The sequence below is a fragment of the Phalangium opilio genome, unplaced genomic scaffold (genome assembly GCF_054372755.1).
Source record: "Phalangium opilio isolate 3A_F unplaced genomic scaffold, DU_Popi_V2 ptg000079l_1, whole genome shotgun sequence".
Classification (NCBI taxonomy): Eukaryota; Metazoa; Arthropoda; class Arachnida; order Opiliones; family Phalangiidae; genus Phalangium; species Phalangium opilio.
Genome location: NW_028324187.1, coordinates 8778529 through 8800468, shown reverse-complemented (window position 1 = coordinate 8800468; position 21940 = coordinate 8778529). Strand labels below are relative to the sequence as shown.

General features: G+C 40.3%; 3 protein-coding genes across 6 annotated transcripts; 1 reads left to right on the top strand and 2 right to left on the bottom strand.

The window, feature by feature from the left end:
- Positions 1 to 39: 39 nt before the first annotated feature.
- Positions 40 to 2090, bottom strand: LOC149654719 (uncharacterized). Its single transcript, XM_089846325.1, has 5 exons — positions 1206 to 2090; positions 981 to 1131; positions 663 to 913; positions 477 to 604; positions 40 to 415 (listed from the first exon to the last, which is right to left on the bottom strand). The coding sequence occupies exons 1-5, from the start codon at positions 2066 to 2068 to the stop codon at positions 84 to 86; spliced, it is 1725 nt and encodes a 574-aa protein (XP_089702451.1). The 5' UTR covers positions 2069 to 2090; the 3' UTR covers positions 40 to 83.
- Positions 2091 to 2671: 581 nt separating this feature from the next.
- LOC149654718 (uncharacterized) lies at positions 2672 to 5251 on the bottom strand. Its single transcript, XM_089846326.1, has 4 exons — positions 5086 to 5251; positions 3805 to 4607; positions 3345 to 3725; positions 2672 to 3276 (listed from the first exon to the last, which is right to left on the bottom strand). Exons 2-4 carry the CDS (start codon positions 4596 to 4598, stop codon positions 2727 to 2729), a joined length of 1725 nt encoding a protein of 574 aa, XP_089702452.1. The 5' UTR covers positions 4599 to 4607; positions 5086 to 5251; the 3' UTR covers positions 2672 to 2726.
- unc79 (UNC-79 domain-containing protein) lies at positions 4589 to 20801 on the top strand. Of its 4 annotated transcripts, XM_089846321.1 has the most exons (37): positions 4589 to 5116; positions 5185 to 5305; positions 5390 to 5550; positions 5886 to 6056; positions 6126 to 6242; positions 6655 to 6840; positions 7167 to 7181; positions 7281 to 7345; positions 7696 to 7857; positions 8170 to 8568; positions 8911 to 8977; positions 9055 to 9092; positions 9170 to 9273; positions 9330 to 9417; positions 9482 to 9694; positions 10072 to 10365; positions 10424 to 10660; positions 10726 to 11441; positions 11513 to 11670; positions 11915 to 12096; positions 12167 to 12368; positions 12432 to 12734; positions 12813 to 13120; positions 13192 to 13374; positions 13632 to 13770; positions 13848 to 14005; positions 14895 to 17281; positions 17353 to 17649; positions 17717 to 17918; positions 17984 to 18226; positions 18773 to 19072; positions 19132 to 19397; positions 19471 to 19660; positions 19725 to 19916; positions 20017 to 20094; positions 20303 to 20347; positions 20414 to 20801. In XM_089846321.1, exons 1-37 carry the CDS (start codon positions 5095 to 5097, stop codon positions 20591 to 20593), a joined length of 9189 nt encoding a protein of 3062 aa, XP_089702447.1. In that variant the 5' UTR covers positions 4589 to 5094; the 3' UTR covers positions 20594 to 20801. The 4 variants fall into 4 exon arrangements, with proteins under 4 accessions (XP_089702447.1, XP_089702448.1, XP_089702449.1 ...); XM_089846322.1 differs by lacking the exon at positions 7167 to 7181; XM_089846323.1 differs by lacking the exons at positions 8911 to 8977; positions 9055 to 9092.
- The last annotated feature ends 1139 nt before the right edge of the window (positions 20802 to 21940 follow it).

Below are 21940 nucleotides of genomic sequence, written 5' to 3'. Positions count from 1 at the left end.
TTTTATGTAAATTTTGAGTGAAATGAAATAGACTTTAAATGGTGTAGAGAAAACATTTTAATTTGATTTAAGAAGTATGTATCCTAAAAAAATCTGTAATCTTCGTACTCAAAAGGAACAAAAGGGGGATGATGAGTGTACAATGGTTGGCTTGTCACACCGTCTTTATTTTGTTCACGCGCACTGGCTAATTCACCAGAGTATGTTGAATTACTAGTACTGTCAGAGTTAGGCGGCTTTTTCTTCTTTCGATTTTGAGGTGGGGGTGGAATGCCTTTATGGCTGTTTGTATGAGTTCTGTAACCACTTTGAGATCTGTAAGCCTTCCCACATTCTTGACATTTGAATAGAGGCTCTTCAGAGTGGGTCCTTGTAGTATGTCGGTTTAATAGTTCCACAGTGAAGAAGGCTTTACCTGATGCGATATTGGAGTAAAGGTTAAAGATAAATTACCAATGCCGGTAATACCGTCTTACCACAAATATTGCAGAGTTGGTCCCGTTCTCCGTGCTTTTTCTTTTTATGTTTGTAAACCAATCCTGAATGAGCGAATGTACATCCACAGATATCACATGAAAATAGCTTTTCCCCAGTGTGAATAATTCTAAAGGGAAATGTTCAGTAAGATAGTGTCTCTCCAACACTTCTTAATTTACACACACCTGTGATTCATCAGATGGTCGTTACGTTTGAAACGCTTCCCGCATATATCGCAGCAGAAATTTCTGGCGTCCAAGTGTACTACTTGGTGATGTTTTAGCGTATGTTTCGAGAAAAATGTCTTTCCGCATTGATTGCATTTCCATGTATCATCTTTGGGTGCGTGCGTTTTTAAGTGGTTTCTCATGTAAATAGATGTTTGAAATTTTTTTCCGCATTCTGGACATTCTTTTGGTTCTTCAGTGTGAACTAACTGAGAGAATTATATCAATGGTTATACTTGGAACTCTTTAGTCTACTCCAAAGTGAATAGGGCATACCATATGGTTCTTGAGGGAACTGGCTAACGCGTACTCCTTTTTACAAATTTCGCACGTAAATTTTTTACCATCGTGAACAGTTTGTACATGCATCTTTAGCATTCCTGGACGATTGAATGCTCTGTCGCATAATTTGCATTTAAATTCGTATCTGCATTAATAGTTTTCATGAGAAACGTTACATTTTCACCTTTATTAAGCTCTAACTAAACAAAGCAAGCCCACCTGCGAGCTGCTAATTCCTTGGAACTTGTTTTGGTAGTTGCTGTACCCTCCTCCTCTTCCTCCTCATCTTCGTAGTCAGTTTCATTTGATGAAATAGAAGCCACACTTGGTGATGGGAAATCACCACTTTCGTCATCTGTGCTGACTTCTTTATTTTCATCATCGGTTAATTGAGGGTTGGAATTTTCCGAAAGATTTACAGTTACTTGTTCCTCCGTATCAGACTTATCTTCGTTTAGTTTAGTTTCAGTTGCAGTACGCTTCACAGAAGCTCTAGTCTTAGTTACGGTGGTGTTTTTTCCCTTGGTTTTCGCGGTACTTTTAGGTGTATTTGCCTTAATTGTTTTCGTTTTGCCACATTTCCAAAAATTTCGCACTAAATTCTCATCATCATCTTTAGGTTTATCAGAGTTTTTGCCTTTCAAATTTGCATCTGACGTATCTGTACTTTGCGCCACGGTTTCTTCACTAGTTTGTGTTCCAATACTAATTTTATTCGATTCAGTGTCTTCAGCATCAACGTAACATTCGTGGCACAACTTTTCGTGGACGATTATTAAATGTGAAAGCCAATAATCATTTAATTCCGTTCCATGTTCGCAATCGTCTTCAAATGTAAGGTTTTTCGCGAATAATACCGATGCTAAAGCTTGTTCCTGCCTGGTAGAGCTTAATATTGATTCACTCGGTCTTTTAATTGGTGGTTTATCTAAGGTCTTTATATTAACCCAGTTTATTTTAGCGTTTTTCCAAGATTCCATCGTTCTTTCAAATTTATTATTCGTTTTACTAAATTTATCTCGTATCCTGTCACTTTCCGTCATTTTGCGGTTGGTATAGGTTTGTTTATCTGTGGCAGCCATTTTTATTGTAAGTAGGTAGGTGATGAGATGGTAGGGTAAGAGAGGAGTCTCTCCTTGGTGTCGGCACGCTCCTGGTGCGATAGACCTCTTCCGGAACTCCGACGTGTACTCTGTATTGCTTCAAGGATAACGATGTATTTGTTTAATTGCTTATAAAAATGCGCCAGTAATAAATAATCCTATGCATCGACTTTAAATATAGAGCCCCTCCCTCCAACACGTAACGAAAAGTTTAAATTATCTTATTGGGTAGTTCACTTAAACTACGTTTTGATGACGTTGCTAACGGGGACGGCGAAAAATACGTAATTCCTTTTTACCTCTGTCGATATGACCCCCCGCCTCTTCTTTCATTCCCCCCTCCGTCCGTGGAAGGGGGTCTGCAAATTTCACGCGCGCCCAGATTACTCTGTTCTCCATTCCTACTTCTAAAATTAAATCTATTCCTGGTTAAATATATCGTCTACGTTTGAAGCCTGGAAAGACTCGGGATAACTTTCAAAGTTTGTCCCGTATTGGCTGTTGTTGTTTACTGTTTGTTGGTCACCTGATACTAATAAATAAAGACGTACTGTTCCTACTTAAGAAATAAAATAATTCATACAAGATATATGAAACATATTTTATCTGTTTTTATTTACAAAAATAATACAATGATTCAAAAATATCTGTAGTCCTCGTAATCATAATGAACATAGGATGGGTGAGCGGGATGTGGTTGGAAAGGTTGTGGTCGAACCGCACTAGTATTTGCTTCGCGTTCGGTTGAAATAACAACCGCCGCTACTTGTTCCGCCTCGGAAAACATACAAGATTCCACATTGGCGTCCGTTAATGTCTGTTTGTTTTTATCCACGTCTGAAGTGTGAGGTTGTGGTTTCTTTCTGGGTCGCCTACTCTGAGGTTTGGGTAGAATTCCCTTATGAGTGTTCAAATGAACTCTGTAGGCCGTTTCGGATCTGTAAGCTTTACCGCACTCCCGGCACTTGAAATGTGGTTCTTCCGAATGAGTTCTAGTGTGTCGGTTTAGAAGTTCAACTGTGAAAAAGTTTTTGCCGCATATATTGCATAATTGGTCCCTTTCACCGTGTTTTTTCTTCTTGTGCTTGTAAACTAAGGAACTGTGAAGGAATGTGGCTTGACAGATGTCGCAGGAATACGCCTTTTCGCCCGTATGGATGACCAGATGCGATGTTAACCCGTTTTTCCTTAGAATAAGATAGGACATAGATAAGCTTATGTTATGTACTCGAATCTACCTCGAATTATTTATTACCTTTTGAACGCCTTGCCACATTGCTCGCAGACAAATTTTTTCTCTTCGGTATGAACGACAGCGTGATTCTTCAGCGATAATTTGGAACTGAAGACGTTTTCGCAAATATGACACTTGTAGACTTCCTTTTTGGGGGCGTGGTAATTTTTCAGGTGGTATTTTAAATTCTGCGCCGTCATAAAGCTTTTGTTGCATTCTGAACAATGTACGGGGCCCTCGGTGTGTACCACCATGTGGTAACGAAGAGATGCCGCTTGAGTGTATTCGCGTTTGCATATTTCGCATTTGAATTTTTTACCCATGTGACGAGTGTCCACGTGGACTTTAAGTACACCCGGTCTGGAGTAGGCCTTATCGCACAACTTGCATTTGAATTCGTACCTGTTTGGGATTGTGAATGAATAGAAATTAAGAATTAGCCTGGTAATCTACGTCGATTTAATTGCAATTACCCACGAACCTTTTTCCCGAATTTGTTTTCTGTTCGCCATCAGTTACTTCGTCATCGGTGTTCACTGGTGTGCTTTCAGGTGAATCGACGTTGTCTTGAAAATCGTTCTCAGATGGTTCGATGTCTTGATTGTTGTTATTGGTATCATTTACACCATCAATGTCATCAATATTCTTGTCCTCAGTATCAGAGGACACCTTTTCACGCGCACTCCTTAAGTTTCTTACGACACTTCTTGTCAACTTAACTGGAATCTTACGTTCAACAATTGTTCTAGTTTTCGATAACGTTTTCGCTAATCTATTTCTAGAGATAGATGTTAAAAGTTTTCTCCTTGGTTTTAATTTCTTAGCAGAGATATTTCTCGTGGCAATTTTAGTTGCAGTTTGCGTTCCTTTGTCGTTATTACTACACAAGGGAGGGTTGTCGCTATCAGGGTGTTCGGGTAATTCCAACGTGCAATTATTCTTAAAACAAAGGTTGCAATACATTTCATGCGCGATTAAGAGATGTTGCATGAAATACCCGTTAATGTTTGTACCCATAAAGCTCTCATCACTATCAATGGATTTCAAATTCGTTAAAAACACCTTTTCTAGAATTTCTTTGAGATGGACAGCGTCAGTGTCGATTGTTGAAGTGTCCCGTCTTTGCAACGGTTCTTTATTAAATGCATTTATATTTAACCAGTTTGTTTTAGCATCGTACCACGGGTCTAGATTATCCGTAATGACAACAATTTTCTTTTGAGGTTTCGGTTTTATTAAATCCGCGTTAATGTGTTCGTTGCTACACTGCTCCATGATTCTTGGCTTTTTAAAAACGTCCAGGCGGTTTAATATGTTAATTGTTAATTACTAAGCAGCAATTAAAGCTTCCCGCCACTCTTATAGGTACGTGAAGAACTTATCTTGAGGTCAAAGGTCGTTTAAAGTACCCGCCCCTTAAATCTGGGTTAGAATATTGATCGTGGTAAATTATGTTCCCTATTGGATGCCTCAAAATAAACATTATTATGGCCATTGCTGCCTGCATTTTTGCCAGGCAGCAATTTTTTGCCTTCAATTTGTCTTTTCTCTTACTTATCCTCTATATACAATAATTGACCTCTTTATTCAAATAATATCTTAAATATTGTATAATCGTAATAATAAACTAACATTAATTTAACGGTGGTTATTTAACACTGTCGAATTTGATTGAAAAAAATGACAAGCAAAGGCTTAGCGCGTAATTGCTGAATTTCGCAATAAATAACGGAACAGAATCGTGGGAATTTAAGAAACTTACTAAATAATCATGGGAACCAGAGCCGCAGCTTGTAAGTCTAACGGTTGTTAAATAATATTGTGGGGTAGGTAATAATTTATTCAATAATTAACCCCCAAGTCGCTGCCAAAATTCGTAACCTTCAAGATTACCATCATAGAGTACAACATAACATTTTACCCCTCCCATCCGGTATTGATGTGGCTAATACTTTAAAGTATTTTAATCAAACTTTATTGAGGTATTTGATATCTGGAAAATGTAGTAATTACAATTGTCGGTTAGAAAATTCACACCCCCCCCCCCCCTTTCGTGTCTCGGATAGCGTTCTTAAAGATGTTAAAAGTATCCCCCTGGAAATCATGAGAACCGTGGAGAAAGATCATTCAAGGATCTCCCTATTTCCGAGTTTAGATTATAAAGCTCTTTATCACGTTGTCGTTGACCTTGTTGATTCAGTTTCACTTGTTCAATATGGAGCCCATAGTAAGGAAAATATAAACATAAGGGACTAGCAGGAGAGGAAATGGTGTTTGTAGTACTCTCTTGCTAGTTTCTTTAAAGCGAGTGTCGGGCTCTCGGCGCTGAGGGTTAGTTTATAAAAATGCCACTAGGTGGCTGGAGTTATCTGGAGTGCTAAGCCTATTTAGGTACGCCCTTGACGTTAACGAGTTCTGATTGGATACTGCGTTTGACGGGGGAAAATTGGTTGGTGTGTAAAATGGAAGCCAGCATGTTTGGGCCGCCACAAGAGCCGATATTTGCTTTAAAGGGAATATAACCTGCCTTAAAATCTAAGAATTGTTGTTCTGATCATGTAGTTTTGGGGCAAACTATACTTCAAACACTAATGTGTTTAGTTCCATTTTTGGAACACGAATATATGGATACTTTACCTTATATTGCCGCCTCTTCAATGGCGCAATTTCCAAACTCATTACATAAAGACATTATGGAGATAATTTGCAATCATTTGCTACCATTCACTATTGGTACGCTGATAAGAACTTAGGGGGATTTGTTTGTAATGTAGTATTAAATGGTTAAAACCCATCTTGCAGTAAGCTCCTCTAGTACTGCCATCAATCTCGGGGTGACAGACCACGAGAATCAAAACTACGCCAATATGTCAGTAGCCGCAGTCATTATGATGATATTTCAGTATACAGATAATCCTGGTACGCGGTTTTGAACGTTTAAACTGGCAAAAAAAAACAAACCAAGAAGGGATATCTAGTTTACTAGGGAGAAAGTATAAGATGCCCAAGTATTCGCGCGCCATAGTCCCTGCAGTCCCCCTTTCAAAATGCAAGGGGGGACGTAAAAGGAGGCCGGGCTATTTCGCCTCTCCTCTCCTCAGTCGGAAAATACAAATAATTTTCCCGTCATTCGCGTCGCGCTGACGTGAGTTTTCAAGAACCAATGAGATGCATGCTGGTTGTAATTTAGAGGCGGCGGGGATAACTCCGGACCTATATACGTTTGGACTGGAGATAAAGCTAGAAATGTGGGGCGAATTTATACGTTCTCCCTAGTAAACTAGATTTCGCTTCTTGTTGAAAAAACGTAACTTACTGTTTATATGTTCAGAACATCATTGTCAACTCTTGGAATGTCTTATGGCTTTGAAACAAGATATAGTTAAAGATTTATTATGCGTTATCGCGCACGGGACCGCGAAAGCTAGAAAACCAGCGGTTGAATTACTGTTTCACTATTGGCCAACTTTAAACCCGACTTTAGCAGACCGTAAAGCTATGATAGCCAGTCATAGCGGTGAGTTTGAACTACAAATGTTGTTCAAAAAGAATCCTACAATTAGTAATCATAGTAGGTTCATTAAAAGATAGTTATAAGTGCACATCTTTCACAGTGAAATTGTAGTGCAGACATTTTAAGTTTTGTTGAACAGATAGGATAGTATAGCCTAGACTATAAATACGCATGATGATGTATTTTATTTTTATTTCATTTGCATCTGTAAAATTTTAAAATTTCTGTTAATTGCACTGCATTATTATATCCCCATATACATTTGTCCCCTCTTATTGCACAAAATTCCCTGCGTTTCAATCTCGTACGTACACGTTCCACTTCTATAGGACCCTTATACTCTGGTAATTTTAAAATATGCTACGACACTATTTTTCTATTATAAGGTTTCCTTTGTCAACTTTTCTTCTCTTTATTTCTTTTAAACATCGGTATACCGTTAGGTTGGAAACCACTCATTTGTCAAAGAGATAATTGTTTAAATCCCACAAATAATGACGCTATCAAGGTATTAAAAACATAAGTTTATAAGTGATATGTTCCATAAGTATGACACTTCGTAATGCTACTGAGAGACTTGCAGCTCGAGATAACTAGTTCGAGAATTGATTGGCTACACTCGTTGGTGGTTAATTTTGCAGGACCAAGTTCCATCTAGGTCCTATTTAGTCTGCATTGCAGTCACCAGGCGTCGCTTTACCTCGAATCTATGACCTACCTCACTCACTTCATGACAAGCTCCAGTTTCTAAGTTACCAGTGACAAACTTATGGAACATATCTTATGAACTTACGGTGTGAACAATGTCTGTGTTGGTTTGGTGAAGAGAACTTTGTTGACGGGGGGTAAACTTTTTAGATGTGTTTGGATCATTCAGTCGCCATAAGCTCGGGGGAACATCCCCCTCCCTTATACGTATGCGAAGATTGCGCTGGTCAAATTCAAAGGGAGTATCACATTGATAACTTAACTCCCATTCTTCAACCTATGCAAGAGATATCTCTGTATTGCGAATATAAGGTGCGCTGGGTTTTTGAGTTTTTCTGTCCAGTCTTGTCAATCAAGCAGTGCCGGATCAATACCCTCGGGGGCCCACTGCGATAAGACAACTGAGAGCTTTAGGCTAACCATCGTGGCCCCCATGAGCTCCAGGGCCTCTAGGCACTAGGCGTTCGGGGGCCCGTTGCAATAAGACAGCTGAGATCTTTAGGCAGACCGTTGGGACCCCCATGAGCTTAAGGGCCCCTAGGCACGTGCCTATAGTGCCTAGTGGGTAATCCGGCACTGCAATCAAGTTTATGGGACTATGACCTTAATTAAACCTACAAATAGAATTGTAAATCTACGGAAAAGAAAGCCGTCACCACTTGCTTCGCTATCGAATGCGCCAGTTTGAACGGATTCAAACCGATCCGTTTTTGTCATCAATGCAACGTTCAACATCACGGAGTTGGTGGCGCCAAACATATCGCGCATTCTAAAATTCCCAGCCCCTGGACTATGGATCCTGAACAACAATCATTTATGATTGAAGCCATTGTTAGTTTGCTTCGCGAAGCGGAACCTAACCAGGAAAAATCCACAAAAGATAGCTCCGAACGTCATAGCCGTATGGGCCTTTTAGGAGACGAAGGACCCGAAACTGATACTGTCGAAGAAAGACAACTTTTGAGTCGATTTGGAATTTGGATGACTGTTACGCTTTGTACACCTACGAGCGACACTCCAATTGTACGTCGATGCCGCATAAGTTTATTAGTGATATGTTCCTTCCATAAGTATGACACTACCTACGCTTCGTAATGCTACTGAGAGACTTACAGCTCGAGATAACTAGTTCGAGAATTGAAGTACTATACTCGGTGGTTAGTTCCTATTTAGTCTGCATTACTAAGCCTTTGACAGCGCCCCAATCACCAGGCGTCGCTTTACCTCGAATATATGACCTACGTCACTTCATTTGTGACAAGATCAAGTTTGTAACCAGTGGCAAACTTATGGTGAACATATCTTATAAACTTATGGTTAAAGGGATAATAAAAGAAAACGTATTTCCTCTGTCCACGCGTTTAGGAAACTTTGGGTCGTCTCTTAAGCATGCTCTTCCAGTGGTTTCATTACACGGCATGCCTACCTGACGGTATCTCAATCGCGTAATCATTTTTAATTGTGATAGAATAGTTTAATTAATTTATCTATCTTTACTTTGACCCCCAGATCAGTCAGGTAACTCTTTAGAGAGATTGAAATCAGAGGTATTTTAATCAGTGTGATACGTCACATGATTCTTTTAGTTTTTTACATCTGTTAAAATTTGTCTATTTTTCTTAAGTACATTCATGGATGGTTAATGGATATTGTTAGAACTCATTTTGAAGTAATTGTGTCGTGCTTGGTTCCGCATCCCGCTGACTATTCCCAAGTTGGCGGTCACTGGTAGAAATGTTTTGAAATTTTACGCGACACGTGGTACTAGTTTCGTTTTTCGTTAGGGACTTGTGGCCTTCGCAAACAAATCAAATACGAGAAGGTTTCAAGCGTCTTTTGTGCTTGGTTCCATATGATATCATAACACACGATGTAAATAACTTGGGATTGAAATATTTGGGGGAAAAAATGTGAAAATGTTTAAGCCTATGTTCAGATCTGGGATCATATATTCCCCTTTTGGATGGAAAGTTTTCGTAACGAATTGAGTGAGGAAGATCTAGCTGAAATGAAAATTTTGCTTAGTAAAGTCCTGGATCCCGATTTGAGTCCTCTAGGCTTCAATATCAAACAAATGTATCATTTCTTGAGCATCCGATTTGAAAACTCGTCAGCTTCGACCCAAGAACAAGCTCTAAATTGGCTGCAAGTAAGAGCTATTGGGATATCAAGGAGAATGTAGAAGAGGGAGACAAGACTCGGGAGTCAGACAAAATGCACGTAGTCTTCCTACCCCCCCGTTCCTAAAACGGTACTGTGCCGTTACCGGGTTACCATGGTTACCGCTGGCCCCTCACGGCTAGAGAGCGTTCATTCTCGCGCATGCGTTCAAGCCTCCTTTCTCTAGCTTGTTTATAATTTGAGTATCTCTCGTTTCCAACAACACGCGCTTTTACCAACGTCTCGTTTTATTTACCTACTCCCTATTTAGAATTAGTCTCCCCTTTCATACATCCTCCTTGTAGGGATCTATTTTTTTGCCAATGTTAGAGACGTTTTAACTGACAAACGCCTCACTCGACGTAGACTTTAACGTTACTCGAGGTTCCAGTTCCATTACCATTGCTGTTTGGGATGTTTTTCTCCGGTATTAAGTCGACAATCGCCGCTTCGGAAGCGACCGGATCTAAGAAAAGTTTCGATAAACCTTCCGAAAGTGGTGGTATTGGTGGTGGTGCTGGAGTTTCTGCTGGTAGCGCGGAATCAGGCACCGATAACCACTTGAAAAAACAAGCGTCCGGTACTTCCGGAAATACTCCCATTGATGCCGAGTTGAATATCACTTGTTACATTCTAATGTTAGATATTCTCGTGAAACAAGTTAGTTCGTTAGTCGTTTCAAGGAGAGATTTGGGGGAAGTAATCTTGGGTTTGTTAGGTTGAGCTACAGGAAGTCAATGCTCATAAAGGAATAACTCAAAAAGAGGCTCAAGAAGTCATGACGATGTTACGTGACATGATTAAAGCTCCTTGGGTAGGAGTTCACACGTGCGACGCTGAAGGGACCAATGAGGGAAATAATTGCTTATTTTGCGAAATGTGCGCCATATGGTATCAATTGGCATTCGCTATCATGGAATATTTTTGTCCGGCTATGGAAGTGACAATGGCCGATGTAAAAGATTTTAAATGAATGAGTGGATGACTGTAGACTTATACTAATTAAGTTTCTTGCTCAAGATTCCCACCGATTCTCCTCACATTAAACCACTTCATTCGTCACCACTAAAACATACCAGCACCGAGGAACGCTCTCACTCAATACCCCCTAAAGCAACACCAACCCCGCCACCAGCTACAATTACCAGTAAACACGGTCCATTAGCGCAAAAGCTGTCTAGCGAATTTGCTTCGCAGGGTATTTGCGTTCCCTTGCAAGAGTTCGCTTCCCTTTCTCGAGGAGGAGCAGGAGGGGAAGCGGAAACTTCGGTAGTTGAACCCGAGGAGAAAAAATTGCCACAAGTATTAACAGCGACGGTGAAAGAATTCGATAGTCAAATGGATATGGCAGCCGCAATGCCCACTGAACAGGTGGTTACTGCGTTTGCTCGGGCCGTTACTTTGACGGAAGATGACGTTGCCGTTGCGAAATGCACCGTGGCTTCCGCTACCTTAGTTGACGAGAACGACCACGCCGTAAACCAAACCAAGGATGACTCGGACTTTTGGCATACTTCTCAAGGAAAATTCAAATTTACCATTGAAGAATTACCCATTCAATTGCAACTGATTTATTGTTTGCTGAATGAGCTAAGTGTGCGTAAAGACGCCGATGTCTTATACCATATGCTGCTGTTACTGAAGCTGAAATGTCTTCACGCTGAAGTACTCAATAAAGCCGCTAGGGAACACCGTGGTTTCTTAATTTGGTGTCAAGAAAATCTCCTCGTCACTAAGTGAGTACAAAATGCCCCATGACGCGCCCTCGCCACAAATTAGGCCTAGATATTTACGTCCCATTTCGTAGCTTGTGGGAACTATTACAAGCTGAATTCTCCCAAATTTCCCAACTTTGCGTTCCATTGTTATTACATTGCATTACCTTACCTTGCGGGTCCGATATGTTTTGGAAAGTGGTTGAAAGAGATTTTCATAACGAAAATTGGAGAGCTAGATATATTGCCGGTAACTTAAGGCCGGCTCAGACGATACAACTTTTGACTCAATTATTAGATGGGTCAAAGGTTGTGTTTTTATTTTGTGGTTCGACATTGTTCAACTTCTGCTCACACGACCCAATAAGTTTACTCAACTCAAGTTGACTCGTCTAAATGAGTCAAAAAGTTGTATCGTCTGAAGAGGCCTTTAGTCTAACTTGATTAAAATTATAAATTGCGGTAAAACTAATTTTAAAACTGATCTACATTAGTGGAACGAGTCACTATGATAGCCCATTTCGTCGACTCATCTACGGTCAAGAACAGCCCACTCTTACAAATGTCTCTAGCAAATGCTTTCTGCTACTTAGTTCGTTGCTTAGACGACATAAAATCAACTGTAGCCCAGAGAGCCTTGCTAAATCTTGAGAATATTAAGGCATCTTCGCTTAAAGTAGGGGTGGTCGTAAACTAATACTTAATTGTGTGGAATTTATTTAAATTAAATTTGTTCTATTTTTTAGCTATTAGTCTGGTGTCTTGAAATACAATTTGACATGGTGATCATAGATCGACCAATGATTTTACAAACTATTTACCAACTTTATAATCATTTGAGTAATAGACGTTTTCTAACTTGGGATTTTTTTCTCAATAGATTTGATACCCTCTTTGTAGAAGCCCAAATAAATTTAGAGAAAATAGGCGAGATATCCGTAACTAGAGGTACGGTCCGTGGGTAGACTAATGGGGGACTTAGTTACCTCATTCTTCATTACTGTTCACTAGATTTAAAAAACAGCAATCTTCACAGTGAAGTATTTCAAAAGAAATTAACTCGAGCTCACGAAGCTCTATCGTTAACTCATAGTTCGAGATCATTGGCTGCGAGTTTCGGAACTAAATGGCCTTACAAAAGGGCCATGTCCGCCCCAGGTGGAATGATTTCCAAGGCAGATAAGCTAGACAAAGAAAAGATATATAGTCGTCAATCCTCGGCCCCCGTTTTGAAAAGAAAGAGCTCGAAATTAAGCGCCGGGTTATTTAGCGGTGGTCCTTCTATGCAGCATTTCCCCAATAGTTTCTTTCCAGGTAAGTCACTGGCGCTCTTCCCTAAGCCTTTGCGGTGGCATCGTGAATATGTATGGCGCGCGCTATTGTTGTGTTTAGATGGCCACTTGCGCGAATTGGCGCAAGAAGAGACCCAATTCGTTCATATTATTCAACGCGTTATGGATATGGAAGACCACGATCGGGACACACTTCATTTGCTTATTTTCCTGCTGATGCAATTTCTTTCGCGACCCGATCTGTCCCATCCTACGGAAGAGAAAACAATGGGTCGAAATCAGCACATTGTGCTGCGACACTTAAATATTCTGCTCGGTTTCAGTCCCGCTGAAAAGGTCTTCTTAATTTCACCCTTCAAACTCAGGGCCTCACCCGTTTTTAACGCTTTTATGGTTATGATGTCTAAAGTTAGTCATTGTTGTAATTGGGTAGGTATTTGTTGTAGGTTGAGGATTACTTACATCATTTTTGACACCAGGTTTTGGATTACAATTTCAACATGGGGAATATACTACAGAGTATTTTTCTGCCAGTTTTAATTTACTGTCCATCCCCTCAACGGTTCATTCACGAGCATCAGTCGCCAACCTATTCCTTATGGTTGTTGACCTCGCACGTTAGGCATTCTTGGCTTGTCGCTGTTCTGGTTATTCTCTATAAGGTAGTTTAACTCTACTTAGCATTGCCATTTTAAACCCTGGCTAGGATTAGCCGTTGCCTTTTGTTATTTTAACCCTGACAAAGACTTAGCCATTAACTTTATGTTAATTTAACCCTGACAAAGGTTTAGACGTGAACCTTTTGTTATTTTTACCCTGAAAAAGGCTTAGCCTATATTTTTTAACCCTGAATCCCTGATCCCTGACAAAACTATATTTTGCACAAATTTATCGTAATTTCCGCATTTATTTCACGTAGTATCAATATACAACGCCACCAATGTCACGACAAATTCAAATGCTTATTCATATTGTCTTAAACACGTTAGAAGCCCAGTGTCACCGATGTAAACATTTGCCAGAGCCTTTGCTAAGCCCAGTACCTTCTAGATCACGTGGTATATCTTTCTTAACGCGTTGTGGTTTTTGTAAGGTTTGTTTAAGTCTTAATTTAATTTTCGGCGTCTGTATTAAGATTTGAGTACAGCTTCGGTGGACCTTGAAAATATTCAAGAAAGGCATACGCCTCCTTCTGAATCGGTCTTCTCTACCAATGAATTCAAGTTTATCATCGGAGATTCAACTGCAGACTCGAGACTTTTTTTCCCAAAGAGCCTTTCGAAAGACAACGAGGTAATTTTCAGCAAGTCTCATTGTTGTTGCGTATTACTGCGTGATTGCAGCTGTACTGCCGTCCGAACTTTTATTCTGTTCAATAAGTTTTGTAATGTTTTATATTTTTTGTATGATTTATCATTTTAAGTTTTTGATTTTGTAAATGATTAAGTTTTGTAATGTTTTATATTTTTGAGTTTTTAAATGATTAAGTTTTGTATTGTTTTATATTTTTTGTATGATTTATGATTTTGAGTTTTTGATTCTTTATCGACGAAATTTTGTTGGTAGTATGGGGTGGTGTAGTGGTTAGCACTTTTGCCTCATATCAGGAGGGTCTCGGGTTCGATCCCGGACTGTGGCACAGGGTGGGAAACCTGGGTTCAAAGTTCAACCCCTTTTGCGTAAAGTTTGCCTCAAAAGTTGCTGAGGTTAAATGATAATAGTTGATTGCATTGAAATATATTATAGCCAACAGGTTACTATGGACGCGCCATAAAGCTAGATTATTCTTATTATTATTATTAATTGCGGCGTGGTTTCGTCACGTGATACGAGGCTTACTTTTGGCGTTTAGATTGAATAGACCTTTTCGACGTAGGCAACCCTTAGTATCGGGACGTACAAGGGGTTAATACATTGCCATCCGTCTCTGCATACAAAAAGAGTACTGCGCAGGCGCCAAAAAGCTAGATGGAAGGCAGAGTTTTAGGCCCGTGTCTCTCCCACTTAAATATGTCATCGAAATGGTCTATTAAGACCCGTTTTATGAAAGGCATGTTGAAATAACTGAATGTGCAGCGTAATTAAATAGAAATTGAACGGTTCATGTAATATTGTTTGTTGTTACTGCGAGGTAAGTTTTAAAGTGTATATTTTTTTAATTACACACTCGGTAACGGTTCAGGAGCATTATCAAAGGACACCGAAAGAAATGGCCCAATTAAAAGCTCGTAAATTAGCGGAATTTAGCTACTCGAGCGATAATGAAGAAGAGCCCGAACTGGAAGCCATCCCCGAAAGTCCCAAGTCTGAAAGTTCCGACGCTGATAAATCGGAATCTGTTGGCGAATTGGAGACGCTTTTATCTATTGCGCCGGAACAGGCTTGCATTCGTTTGGTGAAAGAAAGCGTACAAGTTGTTGATGACGGTCGAGGGTTGACCGTTATAGACCACTCTGAAAACGTGTCCGGCGTGGCTACCGTCGTGGTCGAAAAAGAAAAGAGAGTGGAAGGTTTTATGAAAGACCAATTGATGTCTTTCCGAGCTTCTTACGGTGGTGGGGACATCGGAGGCGAAGATGAAGAGAGAAGTGACGAATTAATGATGGATTTGGACGTTTTTGACTCTAAAAATTCGCGTACCTCCACTTGCGAACCCGTTTTCGCTATCGCCAGCGAAACTGACGAAGAAGAAGATCAATCGAAACATTACAAGAATTACGTTAACCTGTTGTCAGTCACTTTGTCCAGAAAAGAAGAGAAAACCGATTCAACTTTGGTCGAAATGGAAGGAGACAGATTAACGATTACCACCGAAAGTGGCACCACCACCAAAGGCGCATTCAGGTTACCACCCGCGCCTCCTAAGGATTACCAACAAAATTCCAGCACGTCTAGTTGTGGGGGATCGCCATTTTCTCCAGGAGACCAACAATTTTGTGAGATACCCGCACCTACTTCAAAGTTTGGTGGTACTGGAAGCAGCGGTGGTCTCTTCAGCTGCCAAAGCACCGTTACGCAGCGATACGTCTCCAAGAAAGCTGACGTTACGAAAGATAATAAAAGTACCGAGTCACCAACCAAGTTTATTTTCCCACCACCATCGTCGTCTAAACAAAATCTATCTCTTTCCATTGGTGGTCCTTCGAAAGGCGCCTTAGATAAGAAAGATGGAAGTAGTAGAAGTCCAGTTTCACCACGATCCCCCAAACTTCAAAGAATGGGCGCCTTGGACGTCGGGTCACTCAAGTCTAAAGTCGGAAGAACTCAAAGTTACGAAGTTAAAAGTACGACCAAAACAGAATCGCCAGTAGCTCCGAGAAGAGACGTTTTCTCAGTGGCCAGTAACGTATCGGGAATGTCTGGAAAACTAAGTACCGGGACGCAAATCGCTAGTCACGAGGGATTAACGAAACCTATCCCAGAGAGACTTTTACCCATTGGTCCGCGAAGGAAGGACTCCAAGAAAGGTTTGTACGGCAAGACTAAACATCCTTCAGGCGGCTCTTCCACCAGCACTAGTCACAAACTGCTAAGCGCCGAGAGCTCGAATGTATCCCAAACCACCGCTAGTAGCGAGGCCGGAGCTCGAGACTCTGATTCGACCACGACCAGAAAGGAAAAGGAGTACGCGGAAGTCAGTAAAGCCGTTCAAACGATGAAAAGTTACTCCGGGTCTACTTCGAGTCAGATGGAAATACCCGCTCTAGAACGATTGTTACCCGTTGGACCGTTGCCCGTAAGAAAGGAATCCGATTCAACGTCCCAGAAAAAGAGTTCACCCGCCAGGTCACTTCATAAGGTGGCCAGACAAGAAGAGATACGCGTTTTAACCGAAAGCGTTAAAGTATTGGAGAAGATTGATTCGGTACAGAGCGAGAAGGCCAAAGATGATTCGTCGACGGAGAAGGAGTCTCTTACTAAAGAACCACTTTCGGCGCAAAGTTCCGTGGCGTCTCAGTCAACGTCCAAAAGCTTCAATATTTCGGATTTTCCAATTACATCCAGTAATTTTCAGTATGCGTCATCGAAACCCGGGAAATTTGTCGTGGCCGTTGAAGTCCCGCCATTGCAACCCAGAATGGCACTTGCCAGTATTACGGACTCGGATATCGGAGACCCGTTCTCCGCCTCAACTACGTCCAGCGATACGTCCAAGGAGAAACGTAATATGAAGACGGAGGATGAAAAAACCAAACCTTTACCGGAAACGGAGAAGAAATTGGAAAGTGTAGCGGCGGCGACTGCCAAAGATGAAAAGAGTGAAGCGACTACAAAGGCAATTGAAGATCGGAGAGATATTGAAATTTTGTACGGCGAAGAAGTAGTCATTAAAAATAGCCATCTTCCTTTGGAAGGGAAATTAAGCGAGGAGTTGAATACCGAGCCCATAAGCGATAAAAATGACGTTATCGACGACAAAGACGAAGAGGATGGACAAATCGCGTCGGATTCGGGAGGATTGGACGATTTGAAAGGTAGATTGCATTACCGGCAACGAAGACAACGAAAATCTGGAATTGGAGGGGCGGAAATTCAAAAAACTTTGGATGTAAGGACAGGGACAACGCGGTAAGTGACTACCCACGGGAGTCTAGGCCTATAGGAAAACGGATGGGCTAATTTTGTGGTGTATTCCGTAGAAGAGGGAGGAAAAGCGAGGTCCTTTCGAGCAGCGGTAGCGTCATGGGAATGTCAAAAAGATCCAGTACTAGTCAGTCTTCCAGCGCCCGTTGCTTGGAAGATCAAGTATTAGAACATTGCAATGATTGCGGGGCAATAATGGAGGAATACAGTGACGAAGAACTCGGATTGTGTATTGTCGTTTTATCCACTTTCGTTCATAGAGAACCAACTTTGGCAGCTCCATTATTGCCCGAAATGCTAAGAGCCGTTGCCAGAATTGCTTCGGCAACTTCGTACCCTTGGCAATGCGACAGGTAAGTACTTCTTCCGTCCATTTTTGCGTCTGAGTTGGTCAATGACGGTGAGGATTTTGTATTGAAGTAATATATACCTTCCTGGGGGAGCCGGAAGCGTTGCACGGCAATTTTTACGTTGCGTCTTGCACCAATTAACACCGAATGGAATTTTCGTTCAACTTTTCCATTCGCACTCTGTCGACAGTGAATTTTTCAAAACAATTTCCGTCGCGTTGGCGGATTTTCCCGAATTGAATCAAGTTTCGCCTCTGATGCTTTTGTTTGAGGTGTGTTGTTACATTTATTAATTGTTAATAAATAACACACCGTTCAAATATCGTGGCAATTTTAGAACTTAAACGAAAGAAAGCACTTGTCGAACGAAACCATTTTTTTGGTAACGGAGAATGTAGCGACTTATTTGGAGTGTTTACCATTGGAGAGTAATAGTCCTTCCTGGAGCGCTTTTGTCGCGCAATTGGATATTTTCTTGCGGAAATTGTTACTGATGCTAGTTCCGGGGCAATGCGATTTGAATGCCTTATTGAAAATTATGATATGCGTACTGAAAATGCCCGCCATTTTTTCCTGCAAAGTAATTAGCCCATCATAAGTTTATAAGTTATGTCCCATAAGTATGACCAATACCTATACTTCGTAATACTACTGAGAGACTTACAGATCGAGATAACTAGTTCGAGTGAACGACAAGCGATAATTGTAGTATACTACACTCGGTGGTGGTTAATTTTGCAGGACTTTCATCTATGTCCTATTTAGTCTGCATTACTAAGCCTTTGACAGGGCCTCACCAGGCGTCACTTTACCCAGAATCTATGACCTACGTAGGTCGCTTCATGACAAGCTCCCAAGGGGGGGGGCGAGGGGGCACTGGCCCACGGGCGCAAAGCTTGTTGGGGGCACCTTTAGTTAAACTTAGCAACATTTGCTGTTCCTTTTTTTTTTTCAACTTAAGGGGGTGCGCATTATCTCGGCCCCTGGGTGCAAAATTGCTTAATCCGACCCTGCAAGCTCTAGTTTGTAACCAGTGACAAACTTATGGAACATATCTTATGAACTTATGGCCGTATTATACCGTTATGATGAAATCATTTCAATATGTTCTTCTAACGGATTTTAGTCAATTCTGGATCCGTTTACAAAAATACTGAGTCATTGCTTACAATTCTCTCCAATTCAATACCAACAATTACTGGAAATTTGTCATTTATGTAATCGTGGATTTGGCCGGGAACGGGACAAGTTAACTTTGACGCGTACCGCCATTTACGAACTTCTTCAAATGCTGAAGTTCAAGTCCTTAATTCCCGATGAAACTGTACTTGTATTGGTGCAGTTTGTGCTTCAAGACGCCGGTGGGACTTTAGTACCTTCAGTCATTGTGGAAGGTTTAAACGCCTCTCCCGAGAATCAAAACATGGTAAGTATTTGTAGACGATCCTGACGCGATTTCCGGTTAATTGGTCCATGATGATATAGTTTAACACGGGAGCCAGCGATTGCATGCGTCAAAACCTTAATGACGCTTTAGAATTCGTGGCTGATGTCCATACTCTAAGTAAAGTTAAAAGTAATTTTCACGGGACGCTCAGTCGTCTGAATGAAGAGACATTAGGGGCCCATCTCAAAGCGGGTATGGCCCAATATTTATCTTTGGAAATAACCAAAGGTAATGGTCGAGACAATCGCGCTATCGGTAAATATTTACCGTGGCTTTATCATCCGCCTACCGCTCTCCAGCAAGGGTTAGTCTAATCCTAATTAATTATTTATTAATTGATTAATTAACTGGGAAGTAATTAAATTGGGGCGTCGTAGACCAAAAGAATTTATAGAATGTGTAGCCCACATTCGATTACTCTCTTGGCTTCTGTTGGGGGCCTTACAACATAGCGCCCTGCTTCACAACGCCGCCAATTCAGTGTGCCAACCAATTCCCTTGGAAGCCAACGCTCATATTGCCGAGCACATTCAAGTTATTCTAGCCGGTTTCGCCGAACAATCCAAAGTATATTAAATTAAATTAAAAAAACTTAAAACTTGAGCCTAATTTGGGGTACGTGTTATTATAGGCGTCGGTACTTCACATGTCCTCTTTATTTCACGCTTTTATTCTTTGCCAATTATGGACGATGTATTGCGAGCATATGGTTGTACTTAACCCTCCAGGTAGCGAACAAAATCATCAATGTTGTCTTACCTTAACCGATTTTTGGGCCAAAATTACTCCAGCGATTTTGCAACTCGTTTGTCATTCGAAAGTCGTAAGTAAATACTTGGAATATCCTGAAGAGAAGTTATCTTAAATAATAATAATAATAATAATAATAATAATAATGGTTTTGGTGGTTAATTTTATTTTAGTTAGCAGAAATGGTTAGTTTACATTTTCTAAGTCTTATGGAGGCGTTAATGGAGTGTAATTCGACAGTATTAGCTAGGGTAAGTTGTTTTATTAGTAATTTCTTATAATAACAGAAGTATATAATACTTCTCTTGGAGAGAAGTGTACCACCACAAAGAAAAAGGGTAATTCCCTCGCCTGGGAAGAATCATGTTACATAACTAAAGCATAGAGAGGATCATATAGAGTGTCATCCTTCTCCTATTATCCCCTTCTGATAATAGTTATTATTATTATTTCTAATAGTTATTGCCAATGTGGACTCCCGTTCTTTATAGTTACCACGGACAGGTAAAGAAATGAGTGGTGTATATTTTGTTTGTATTTGCAAATGTTTTTTTAATTTATTTATTATAGCTTCCGGGACATTTGCAAGTTCGTTTGCAAACCTGTTTGAATTGGCAACCCCCGATTCAAACGCGCGAAGAAGCGACCGCGATTACCACGACCTTTTTGAAATGGTTGCAAAGATTGCAGTTTAAACTCGGTCAGATTGAGATGCAATCTTCGGCAGCTACCCAGTTTTATTCAATGTAACTTAGCGCGGAAACTTTGTTATTAATTATTACGTGCCAATTATAATAAAAAACTTAAATAATAGTTACCTATAAGATCAATTATATTGTAAAGAAAATTGATATATTAAAAAGTAGAATGAAAAAAAAACAATCGTTCATGTTTAAAGATTTTTAGAATATTAATGTCTGTTAAATGTTGAATAAATCTTTGTCTGTCAAATAAAAGTAGTTGTGTCTTTACTTTACTTATTAATTTGTTTATAGGTTTATATAAGCATAAAGCAAGTAGTCCACTAAGCCTTGTGAAACCGTACCGTTAACGTAACGTCACTTATCCAAATACGTACAGAACGCCATCTGATAGCGTTTCTTAAACGACGCTTTCGGACTTAAGTAATGGGCGCCCTATTTCGGATGATTTACGAACTTAAAACGGTAACGATACGGTTACGCAAGGCTAAGTGGACTACTTGCTTAAGTCTATTATGTGGGGACCTTACTTAATAGACTTATGATATAAGTTTATGTTCCGTAAGTATGACGCTAGGCCTACCTATCCTTCTTAATGCTAGAGACTTACAGTTCGAGTGAACGACATTAGCGAGAATTTAACATAATTAATAATCGAGGGGCTACTCACTGCCGATATTAAACCGGATTGGGATTAAGGTTTGTAGAGGATACCGAGCATTGTAAAATGCAGCTCTTCGAGGGGCTATTCACAAATGATGATTTTCGTTCAATGGAGATTTTCATTGGTCACTTTCAAAAGTATTTAGATTTTAGACTTAAGGGTTACGCGTAATCATTTTAGTACTGTTAAAGGTAGAGGGTCGAGGGGCTATTCACTAATGAATATTTTCTTTCATTTGCGATTTTCATTGATGCTATATTATGAGCCTATTCCCGGCTTGTTTCCTGTGCCACGGTCGGGAAGGTAATCATACGAAAGAGGGGGTCGACACTCTTATGGGATAATGGAGGGCCACTCGTATTGCACAGCGAGAGCGACTTTCAACGATGCGTACTTTTTGTTTTTATATCTATATACTTTTGTTTATGCTTTATGAATGTACTATAGAATAAATAAAATGAAATAAATGTTTGTCGATTTAATGAATGTCATTTTTATTTCTTTTCTTTTCAATAAAGTTACACGCATACATATTATCATAAATAAATCACTTTAGCACTGTTAAAGGCCTGCGTCGAGGGGCTATTCACTAATGAAAATTTTCTTGTATTTCTGATTTTTATTGATGCTTTTAAAAAGGATAGGGATTCATTGGTGATTTAAAATGGATGGGATTAATGGTTGCGTCTGGATTACGAGTAATTACCGAGGGGCTACTCACTAAAAACTCGT